Source organism: Ahaetulla prasina, chromosome 2 (genome assembly GCF_028640845.1).
Source record: "Ahaetulla prasina isolate Xishuangbanna chromosome 2, ASM2864084v1, whole genome shotgun sequence".
In the NCBI taxonomy this organism is placed as follows: domain Eukaryota; kingdom Metazoa; phylum Chordata; class Lepidosauria; order Squamata; family Colubridae; genus Ahaetulla; species Ahaetulla prasina.
In genome coordinates, this window is record NC_080540.1 from 56,322,119 (window position 1) to 56,334,627 (window position 12,509).

At 45.0% G+C, this 12,509-nt stretch overlaps 1 protein-coding gene across 2 annotated transcripts in view; it reads left to right on the top strand.

The window, feature by feature from the left end:
- The window catches only part of GRIP2 (glutamate receptor interacting protein 2), a 181,340-nt gene that overhangs the window by 81,943 nt on the left and 86,888 nt on the right, over window positions 1-12,509 (top strand). For both annotated transcript variants that reach the window (XM_058166627.1, XM_058166628.1), the window contains exon 8: window positions 8,809-8,956. In XM_058166627.1, the coding sequence (XP_058022610.1) occupies window positions 8,809-8,956 (148 nt within the window). The remainder of the gene's footprint in view (window positions 1-8,808; window positions 8,957-12,509) is intronic.

Consider the following 12,509-nt stretch of genomic DNA (forward strand, 5'->3'; position numbering starts at 1 on the left):
TGAGGAAAGATAAGAAAGAAAAAGAAAAAGAAGCATTGACTTCCGACACTCTCTGTTATAGTAAAATAAGGCATTAACATCAAATCACAGCTTTTTGCATTTTCATAGTAATATGAACAAGCCATTTCTATAAAAATCTATTAGTAGAACCCAAAGTCAGAATTTTATTCTTCTCCAAATCAACCATGAAGTTCAGAAGTGGTCTCCATATGGAAACAAAAGTACCTATATTCTTTTCAGTTTTGCCATTTCAGCCAACTCTTATCACCTTCTGCATCAGAGCTATTTCTTCTTAAAGGTTTCCACTTTCCAAAAGCTGCAGAGCCAACCTTAGCTTGGACACCAAAATGAATCATGTTTCTTACTATAGGAATAAGCTATAAGTAGTTTTGGTACACATTCCTTTTTCTTGGGCCGTTACTATCCGCCAATAGTACAAGCTGCTCTTTACTTTCTAGTTAGTGAAGAGAGTATACATCACATCCACATTTCACATTAAACTGATTTGTTTAAAATTAGAAGCAAAACTTTCTGATTTTGTGAGAAAGGAAAGAAGTTGCTCATGAAGCTTGTTGCCGATACTTAATCGGCAGAATATTAGAATAGCTCCTAAAATGGAATAGATCAAAAGAGGTGTGCAGTTTTTGCTTTTTGATGAAATGAAACGAGATCATAGTGTTGGGAAAGGCCTATCAGGTGTAGAAGAAGCTTTTCCTGATGTCAGCAATATGTGATAACTTGGATTCTTCTCAGCTCTTGGCAGAGTTGCTATTGTGCATGTTTCCAAGCAGACGGCGTCTCTCTTGGCTGGGAGAAACGAAAATGTCTGATGACTTTGAAGTCTGTTTCCTAGGTTTCCCTATCCCTTTGTAGAATCAACAGTTTTTACATTTCTCATTTGAGCTTTTCTATGTGAGCTACGGTTTTTAAAAAGAAGCTTTAGTGTGGGCATGTTTTGCATTTGGCACATAACAGATAAATATCGTATGTTGAAGAAAGAGACTATTTGGCAAGCATAAAACACTGCATTTGTTTTCTAACATATAGGTGGTAGATGTTAAGCAATCTTGTCCCTGTGCTGTTGTTTGTGTACTCAAGATGGTTGGGAGAAATGTGTGTGCCTTGCTTGTGTGCTTCTTTAATGGGCTTCATTCAAACAGCTAAGAGCAAAGCAAAAGTAATATCACAAAATGGCAAATCATTGCTAAAAGGGAATGTTGGAATCCATGACTAGTCGTAACTAATGCACTTGCCTCTGCAGAGAAGCTAAAAAATACAGGCAGACAAAAATGCCAAACCCCGACTTGCCACTACCAATATTAATAGCAATCGTAATAGCATTTTCATGAGCCGTGGTGGCGCAGTGGTTAGAATGCAGTACTGCAGGCTACTAAAAGGCAGTAATGCAAGCTACTTCTGCTGACTGCTGGCAGATTGATTCAGCTTTTCATCCTTACAAGGTCACGGTAAAATGAGGACCCAGCTTGTTGGGAACAATATGCTGACTCTGTAGAGAGCGCTATAAAGCACTATGTAGCGGTGTATAAGTCTAATACTATTGCTATTCACAAGCCCTATCTGTCTCTGATGGTTTCTTCTACCTTGTTGGAGATCAAATAGGTATTTGCTGTATGAAGAATGTTCCTTTTCTCTCTCTAAAAGCAGCTGTTTATCACTGAATATATTTGCTATATTGATGAAAGATACTGGACAACTAATAAATGCCAGGTCATTAATCTTTTAATTTTTAAGTGTGTACTGCTTGGATATATTACAGCCTCAGGTGAGCAAGGTGTGTAAGTCATAGTTTTAAAATGACAATTTTAACTTAAAAAAATGATTTTGAAAAATAGGAGTGTCTGTATAATCAAAAATAGAGGTTGACCATATAGAGAGTAAGCCACAGAAATTACCGTTATTTTCAGAGGTGAACAATTCTCCAGTGAACATGGAAACGTTATAGATTTATATTTATTGATTACCTTTTTGTAGCCCGTGTTGCAATGAAGTCAAAATATGTTATGTATTCATGTTTGTGCCTTTAAATATTTGAGCGGGAAATCAGCACGTTGCTGATTGGACGAAGCCTCCAGCAGAACTGTATAAAAGGAGAGGTTTTTCCCCCAGCCTGTTGCTGGGTTCACCCTATATTAAAGAGCTGTTGTCACTACCCTGGTCTCCAGCCTCGTTACTTCCAGAACTTAACATTGGCGACGAAGGTGGGATATCGAGGTTGAGGAGAACCAGAACCGAGCTGAAGCACGATAGACCCGAACCCAGCAAATACAGGGCAGAAAAGCGGAGATGGCCAGTTACACTCCGCCCGCACCGTTCGACCCGGCTAAGGAGAAATGGGGAACGTATATGACCCGTTTCGAGAGTTTCCTAGAAGCCAACGAACTGCACGGAGTTCCAGACAACCGAAAAAGGGCTTATTTCTTAAGCCACTGCGGTCCGGAGGTCATCGACATCGCGGAAGCCCTGGCAGAGCCAACGCCGTTGCAGTCGGTGTCGTGGCCAACTTTACAGACATTACTAAAAAATCACTTCGCACCAACGCCGTCCAAGTACGTGCGGCGGTTTGAATTCGGAGAGCGAAGGCAGATGGAGGGCGAGTCCATCGGTGACTACATGGCCGCCCTAAGAAGAGCGTCCAAGGACTGCGGATACCGTGACCTAGACGAGGTGCTCCTCGAGCAACTCATCCGAGGGGTCAAAGACATCCGTTTACGGCGACGGCTGCTAGCAAAGAGCAACCTAACGCTGGCCAACGCTCTGGACGAAGCCAGAGCACATGAAATGTCCTCCCAAGCAGCAGAGACGCTACAGAAGCCGGTCCCACAAAAGGCGAGCGCGAAGGCAACTCCGGTGCACCAGGAGGAGGTTCAGACCGAATCCGACGGTGAAGACGAGGAAGGGGTCTGCCGCACCGAAAAACAAACGCGACAAAGGGGACCGAGACGAATGCGGAAGCTGCGGGGGTCAACACCAGCGCCAACGCTGCAAATTTAAAGACGCGACATGTCGGCGGTGTGGGAAGAAAGGGCACCTAGCTCAAGTTTGTCGAGCGGCCCAACCTTCCCGCCGAAAATTCAAATCGGCCAATCAGAGCGCGGAATCGGCAAGGCGACCCGCGATTGGCTCAAACAAAAAGGCGCGATTCCAACCAAACAACTGTGGTCATAGGCCGCGCCTCGACCAAAGTGGAGAAGAAGATCTTCACCAGGCCAAAAATAGAGGGAGTGCGGTGCTGGCTTGAAGTAGACACGGGATCAGCGATCACCATCATGTCCTGGGACACTTTGGCGAAGTCGCTGCCGTCCGTCGCGGCGCCACCTGCAAGCACAACAACCACGAGTCCACGACTACCAGGGAATCGCATCCCTGTTCGAGGGACCACCTCCGTCCGAGTCGAGTACGGCCTCACAAGAAGACCCTGCCCATCACGATCGCCGAAGGAACTCTGCCCAGTCTGTTGGGACTAGACTGGTTTCGTGCCCTGGGCATGGGAGTGACTGGCATCTACAGAAGTGACTGTAACCTGAAAGACATTCTCTTTAACGAGTTCGAAGATGTCTTCAAGGACTGCCTGGGCAAGTACAAGGGGACCCCTATTTCCTTCAACTTAGACCCCCAGGTAGCCCCCATTAGGCTTAAGGCGAGGAGAGTCCCTTTTGCCCTAAAACCGAAAATTGATAAGGAGCTGGACAAGCTCATCAATCAGGGGATTTTGGTGCCAGTCGATCACGCAAAGTGGGAGACGCCAATCGTCACCCCAATAAAGTCGGACGGGTCAATTAGAATTTGCGCTGACTACAAGGCGACGCTTAACAAAGCCTTACAGAAAAGCGCTTACCCGGTTCCCGTGGTGCAACACTTACTGCACTCTTTGGGGCATGGGCAAGTCTTTGCGAAATTAGACTTGGCCCAGGCCTACCAGCAACTGCCCGTAGACGCCCGCACAGCCGAAGCCCAAACGATTGTAACGCACAGGGGGGCATTCAAGTGCACCCGATTGCAATTTGGGGTCAGTGTGGCACCAGGATTGTTCCAAAACCTAATGGAACGACTACTGCAGGGGCTCCCAGGGGTAGTTCCCTACTTTGATGACGTCCTCATTTCAGGGGAGAACATGGAAGAATTGGGGGAACGTTTAAGAAAGGTTTTGGGGATTTTCCGGACAGCCGGATTAAAAGTCAAGGCAAACAAATGCCAGATTGGGGTCGAATCCGTCGATTTCTTGGGCTACCGGATAGACCAGAAAGGAATTCACCCTACTGAGAGCAAGGTTAAGGCAATAAGGAAGGCTCCAGCGCCCAAAAACAAAGCAGAGCTGCAGGCATTCCTGGGATTGGTTAATTTTTACGCGGTCTTTTTAAAGAACAAAGCAACCGTTGCGGAACCGCTGCATAGGCTCTTAGGGAAAAATACTGTTTGGTCTTGGGGAAAGTCAGAAAATAGGGCTTTTGAAGCAGTAAAGAACCTGCTCTCAAGTGATAGCCTGCTCATTCAATATCACGACTCATTACCCCTAGTGGTGGTTTGCGATGCCTCCCTTATGGGGTGGGGCTGTACTCAGCCATAGACTTCCAAACGCACAGAAGCCCCTATAGCGTTCTACTCTAGAACGATGTCCTCCCCAGAGAGGAACTACAGCCAATTAGACAAAGAAGCACTAGCCATTGTGTCAGGGGTCAAAAAATTCCACGAGTATGTTTTTGGGCGGAATTTTGAAATCGTGACTGACCACAGACCGCTACTAGGGATACTGGCTGGCGACCGCCCAACGCCTGTGGCACTTTCGCCACGGTTGACCCGATGGACTATATTCTTAGCCGCTTACTCGTACAAGCTGCAGCATCGACCAGGAAAAGAAGTGGGGCATGCAGACGCGTTAAGCCGATGCCCACTACCAGGGGCGACCGAAGACCCCACTCCGGGGACGCCCATCCTACTTATTGACTCTTTGGACTCTGGCCCAGTCACATCTAAGGAAGTGGCTAGGGCATCATACCGGGACATTGTGTTAAGGACTGTACTCGGTTGGGTACAGAGAGGGTGGCCCGCTGCGCCGGGCGAACGGTTCAAAGACTTTGTTAAAAAACGAGATGAGCTCTCGGCTCAAGGGGGGTGCCTATTATGGGGTGATCGCGTAATAATTCCTGATAAATTAAGGGGAAAGGTATTGGACCTACTCCACGAGGGTCACCCAGGGATCGTAAGGATGAAGGGGTTAGCTAGAAGCTATGTATGGTGGCCACTCATGGACGCAGAGATTGCTGAGAGGGTAGGGAAATGCCAAGCTTGCCAAGAGTCCAGACCTCTACCCCCAACGGCCCCAGTCAGAGAATGGGAAAAGCCCCAGGGTCCCTGGTCAAGAATCCACATTGATTTTGCTGGCCCTTTCCACGGCCAAACGTTCCTGGTGGTTGTTGATGCATTTTCCAAATGGTTGGAGATCATACTCATGAAGTCCACTACGGCCGAAGCAGTAATCGCAACCCTGCGCCACCTATTCGCAACTCACGGGCTGCCGGACACTCTGGTGTCCGACAATGGGCCCCAATTCACGGCAGCCCAGTTTGAAGAATACCTGGCAGAGGAAGGCATCCGACATGCCCTCTCTGCGCCTTTCCACCCTGCGTCGAATGGCCTTGCAGAGCGTTCCGTCCGGAGCGCTAAGGAGGCATTGTCCAGGCTCAAGCCAGGTGACTGGCAAACAAAAATAGACTTTTTCCTAGCCGTCCAGCACAGAACCCCAAGCACGGCCACCGGGAAAAGCCCAGCCGAATTGCTAATGGGACGGAAACTCCGGTGCCCACTTGACCGCTTGAACCCCCATTACACACCCGAGGGTTACAAGGGGGAACTAGAAAAGACAAGGGAAATGAGCATAGGCGACCGGGTGTGGGCCCGAAACTATGGGGACGGCCCTAGTTGGTTCGCAGGACAAATAATAAAGATAACCGGCCCAAAATCATACGTGGTAGAGCTACCGGACAACCGAGTGTGGCGGCGCCACATAGATCAGTTAAGGAAACGGATAACTGACCAAACCGAACCAAAAGAGACAGATAATGACCAATACCACTTTGAATCCACAGCTGACAATGACCCGGGGGAGGCGCAAGACTTAGCTGAGGTCCCAGAGTTCCAGCGACGCCATCAGGTCCCCGAGGGAAGCAGCAGGGAAAATTCCAAAATTAATCCAAGGCCGGATGGCCAAGAAAAAGAGTCGGCCAATAATCCGGAGCCCGTTGGCCCAGAGAAAGAGCTGGGAGGAGAAAACAGCCCCTCCGACCAGCTCAAAACGCCACCCAGAACTGAACCGCGCAGGTCAGAAAGAACTAGGAGACGCCCAGGTTATTTGCGTGACTACGTCGAAAAATAACATGTAAATAAATATGTAAATAGAGGCAAAGTGTTTTCTGGGAGGGGAGGAGTGTTATGTATTCATGTTTGTGCCTTTAAATATTTGAGCGGGAAATCAGCACGTTGCTGATTGGACGAAGCCTCCAGCAGAACTGTATAAAAGGAGAGGTTTTTCCCCCAGCCTGTTGCTGGGTCCACCCTATATTAAAGAGCTGTTGTCACTACCCTGGTCTCCAGCCTCGTTACTTCCAGAACTTAACAAAATAAGTGAAGACTTTGATTTTTAAAAAACAGATCCAGCTGTTCTAGAAATGTTTGTCCTGCATATACACATCAAAGAACCATGTAGATCTCATTTAGTGTAATGTAGTTAATTCCATTATTAATAGTCAGATAATTGAGGCTAGTTTATCATTTCGATGGGTAGGGTTTCTTAAATTGTAAACTCTCATTCCTTTCTGTTATCTAATGGTAACAGAGGTTACCATTAACCTCTGTTAATTGTCCTAAAAGTTAATTGTCCTAAAATGGAGGTACATGTTTAAACACAGTTAAATGTTTTATTCACCAATTGAATCCACTGCATGCTCTTTGCAATTAATCCACATATCTAAGTAAGATAATTTTTGTTAATTCTGAACATCTAGTTGGTCTAGATTTAGGTACATCAGAGGTGGGTTTCAGCAGGTTCTGACCAGTTCTGGAGAACCGGTAGCAGAAATTTTGAGTAGTTCAGAGAACCAGTAAATACCACCTCTAACTGGCCCTGCCCCCATCTATTTTCTCTGCCTCCCAAGTCCCAGCTGATCAGGAGGAAATGGGGATTTTGCAGTAATCTTCCCCTGGAGTGGGGAAGGAATGGAGATTTTACAGTATCCTTCCCCTGCCATGCCCACCAAGCCATGCCCACCAAGCCATGCCACACCCACCAAGCCACACCCACATAACCGGTAGTAAAAAAATTTGAAACCCACCACTGAGGTATATGTATACATTTTGTGAAAGTTTGTTGTGTTTTTCTCTCCAGATATTTAACAAAGCTTAGTAAAATGTGTTTAGATTTGCTTAAAGTCTGTCTAAATGGGATATACTCTAGTTATAACTTAAATGTTTGGGATGTACTATTAGATCTTAAAAAGCTGTGAGAAACAATTGTGTGTATGTGTAACATAGCTTACAGAATACAATCTCATTAGTACAAATTATGTTCTCACTTTCTCAGGTTCCTTTAAGATATGTGAAGTAGTGGGGATAGATGCTTCAAGATATAAGCATTTCTTGACACGATCCAGTATTTAGTAAATAATCCAGTGTTGAGTACAGTTTTTACCAAACAAAGCTTTATTATTATTATTTTCCTAAAGGTAAATAGTAAGCAATTTAAGTCAAGCTAAACGTTTAGTTTTTAGAAAAGCAAAATACCAGATCATGTCAAGGGAGATGCCAAATAGGACATGTGATAATTATACACTGAAATGAAATTACCCAAATCTAGTTCACACATCCTAGAAGAAATCAACCCCGACTGTCCTTTGGAAGGACAAGATACTGAAGCTGAAGCTTAAATATTTTGGCCACCACATTGACCCTGATGTTGGGGAAAGCCAAAGGCCAAAGGAGAAGGGGACAACAGAGGGGGTGAGATGTTAGATAGTTTCATAGACACAGTGAGTATGAGTTTGGGCAGACTTAGAGAGACAGTGGAGGATTGGGGGAGGGGCTGGAGTACTGTGGTCCATGGGGTTGCAAAGAGTTGGACAAGACTTAGTGACTGGACAACAAAACCTTCACACACTGTGTGGACTTTGCCTTCTATTTGTATGTTCCATTTTAGCCCTTGAATAGACATAAATAACTTTGAATACTTTGCATGGGCATTATGCCAGAATGCCTGCAAAAATGTCACAAAGTACCCCATTAGGTACTCCTTATTAGAAAATGGTTCCTCACCAAGATGGGACAGTAATCCTTCAGACATCAGATTTTACAACGAAATAAAGTTCTGATTTTGACCCTGGAGCGAATCCTTGGTCCTGTATAATGTCTACTGTTAATTATATTATTAATTATAATAATAATTATTTTTTTTAAAACCTAGTCCAGTTGCTGTCTTGGGTTGCCTATTATGGTCTGTCTGTCATTTTGTTGATCATTGAGATCTTTAAGCAGTAGCTGAGAAGGGACATTTGCAAACATAGAGATTTCAGCGGTTGACTTTACAAGCATGCTTGCTTTATAGTTTGTCCTGAATTTCTGAATTTCAATATATGTTAAAGGTTGTGCATTTATTATGTTCTACATAATATCCCGACTCCTATGTGACCGTATAGGTCCAGCATATCATAAATACTGCTGGTATTCCCACCTAACGCATTTGATGTTCCCATTGGGAAAAGCTAAGCAGAATTAATTCCAAATGTCTCTTTTGATTTATAGATATGGTAGCCAATGCGTCAGGCCCTTTGCTAGTGGAAATTGCAAAGGCTCCCGGTTCTGCCCTAGGAATCACATTATCAATGAACACCCATCGGAATAAACAGGTCATAATCATTGAGAAGATCAAGCCAGCTAGTGTGGGAGACAGGTAGGAGGCTGAACTGTGATTAAATGTTCTCCCAGATATGTTTGGTTTAATATTTATTACTGTTTAAAATGTTTTTCCTCTGGCAAGATCTGGGGAAGCTTGAGAAAAAAACAGCACTGTATATGCGCTACCCTGCACAAACTACATTTCTTACATAAGGGAAAAACTTTATTTGTATATTTGATTTCTACCCTATCTTTATTTTTGGTCGATTCAAGGTGATGTGTATAGTTAATGCTCCTGCCTCCTATTTTCCCCATAACAACCCTGTGAAGTAGGTTGGGCTGAGAGAGAGCGACTCGCCCAAAGTTGCCGAGCTGGCTTTAATGCCTGTATTGGTAAAAACCTCAGAATTATAATGCAGTGCTTTAAGGCAGGGGTCTCCAACCTTGGTCCCTTTAAGACTTGTGGACTTCAACTCCCAAAGTCCCTCAGCCAGCAAAGCTGGCTGAGGAACTCTGGGAGTTGAAGTCCACAAGTCTTAAAGGGACCAAGGTTGGAGACCCCTGCTTTAAGGAACTGAATTTATCTTGGGCACATCTGTGGGAAGGTTGTCCCTTCCATACCAAATATTTCAGACTATTTCAAGAGTGGAAACCATCTTTATAAGTACTGTGAAACATCTAAAAGAAACAAGAAAACCCCTGATAATATTATTGGAAACGAAGTATATATGTTGTCCAGTGTTAACTAAAGTTGGCTTATCAGAAATAAATTAACCCTGTTAAACTTGCAAAATGATGTTGGACTTTTAATATGAATGCTTACAAGACTAATTAGTTTTCCAAAATCTTATCTATTGCATCGAAAGGTAATTGCGCGCCTTTTATGGCAAGACATGTTACTGCAAAAAACAATAAGAAATATAAATCCAATTAAACTGAAGGAATTAGATAAGTGAAGAAAAATTTGCTAAATCTAGTTTACATTTCACTGTTCCTCCTTTTCTAGTCTTGCAAACCATTCTTGTTCTTGGCTTGTTATACAGGGCTTTATATATTGCTCTTTGTTCTTTAAACTATCACCTTTATTTTTCTCAGGATGTCATCTGTTTCATCCACCCATAGGCATCCTTTGTTTTCCCCTTCCTTTTGACCTATTCATTATTTCATAAAAGTATTTTACAATTTAGATGCCATTCATTCTGTCTATATAACCAAACCATTGTGACATACTTATTTTGTATTTATCACTCCGTTTGTACTCCATTCATTTCTCAACCTTCAATTTTTGACCTTTAATCTTTTGTTAAACATGCTTCTTAAATGAATCTTTCTGTCCCCATTTGTTCTGTTTCTCCTCATAGCTCTTATTTTCGTATAACAAAATGGGTAAAGGCATACTCCTATTTAAAGCCATCTCTCTCTGCAACAAGCCTGCTATTCATTCATTTTCTGCCGACATTTTCTACATTCTTCTATCCATTTTCCCTTCTCCTTCAACATCCAAGATCCAACCCTTTGCATTTTATTTTATTTTATTTTATTTTATTTTATTCTTGCTTGCTTGCTTGCTTGCTTGCTTTCTTATTTGTACGCAATTTGCAGTCATTCACTCAGTTTTCCCTTTCAGGCAACTACTTTTATATTTGAAATGTTCAGATCCATATTCCTTATTGTATCATATGGTCTCCGACATTCACTGTAAGAGTTCTCGTGTTCTCAGCCAACCATATGTCATTATCTGTACACAAATTTACATGCACATCAGTGGGGAAATGAAAATTTGTTAATACCGGCTTGGTGGGGGGGGGGTGTAATGTGACTGGGTGGGCGTGGCCAACCTTTTTTTTTTACTTTTAGAAGCATTTTTTTGGCCGAAGAGGTTGTAGAAAAAATGCTTTTAAAGCAGCGGTTCTCAACCTGTGGGTCGCGACCCCTTTGGGGGTCGAATGACAATTTGCCAGGGGTCACCTAAGACCATCGGAAATATGGGAAGTATACTTGCGAGTCGAAGAATCGCGCTCCAATGGTTGACTCCACAAGCCAGCTGCAGGCTCTTCAAATTGCTAGCCGAATTCGACTTCAGACGCGATGAATTAAAAAAGAGAGAAATCTTTGCTCTGATGTCTCCCTCTCAAGCCAACTGCAATCACTCCCAATTGCTAGCCTAATTTGGCTTCAAGCACGATAAACTTAATAGGGGAGGAGTCTTCGCTTTAATGCCTCCGTCCTCAAGGCAATCACAAGCAGTTCAGATCGCTAGCCAATACAGCTTCTGTAATGTATTACTGTAAGTTTTGGCGGGAGTTTTAGGCGGGAAGTATCTCACTTCTGATTGGATGCAGCCTCTGGCTGAAGTGTATATAAGGAGAGGTTTTTCTCCAGAGTTTTGCTGGGTCACACTATATTAAAGAGCTGTTGTCACTAACCTGGTCTCCTGCCTCGTCAATACCCAAACATAACATTGGCGACGAGGATGGGATCTTGAGGCAGAGCACCAGAACAGAGCTGAACTCACTACGAGAATCAAACCCAGCAAGGTGATAGCGAATGCAGCGATGACCGGCTACACGCCACCCACTCCGTTTGACCCTGCCCAGGAGACATGGGGAATATATATGACCCGTTTCGAAAGTTTCCTGGAGGCAAACGAGCTACAGGGAGTCTCCGACAACCGCAAACGGGCTTACTTCATAAGCCACTGTGGGTCCGCAGTCATCGCCGTCGCAGAAGCTCTAGCGGAGCCAACACCGCTACACTCCGTATCGTGGCAGACCCTTCAGACCCTCCTGAAGAATCACTACGCACCAGCCCCGTCCAAATACGTTCGACGGTACGAGTTTGGGGAGCGCAGGCAACAAGAAGGCGAGTCTATCAGCGACTACATGGCAGCCCTGAGACAAGCCTCCAAGCATTGCGAGTACCGCGATCTGGACGAAGAGCTGCTGGAACAACTTATACGGGGGGTCAGAGACATCCGTTTGAGGAGACGGTTGCTAGCCAAGAGCAACCTGACATTGGCAAACGCTCTGGACGAAGCCAGAGCCCATGAGATGTCCAACCATGCAGCAGACACCTTACAAAAGCGACTCACGCCGATGGCGGGCGCAAAGCCGAGCACAGTCCACCACGAAGAAACCTGTCGTGAGTCAACCAGCGAAGAGGAGGAAGAAGTCCACTACACCGGAAAATCGACAAAGGAAGACCCGGAGGAATGCGGAAGTTGCGGGGGGCGACATCAGCGCCAAAGATGTAAGTTCAGGGACGCCATTTGCCGGCGGTGTGAAAGGAAGGGGCACCTGGCTCAAGTCTGCCGAGCACCCCAACCTTCCCACCGAAAATTCAAATCGGCCAATCAGAGCGGCTCTGAGTCAGAGATGCAAACCCCACATTCCCGCCGAAATTTCAAACCAGCCAATCAGAGCGCGAGATCGGCGAGGCGACCCGCGATTGGCCAGGAAAGAAAGAGCGCGAAGTCAAACCGAATGACTGTTACCATAGACCACGCAGCTACCCGCATCGAAGAAAAGATCTTCACAAACCCGACAATTGAAGGCGTACCGTGCCGACTGGAAGTAGACACAGGATCAGCAATCACGATCATGTCCTGG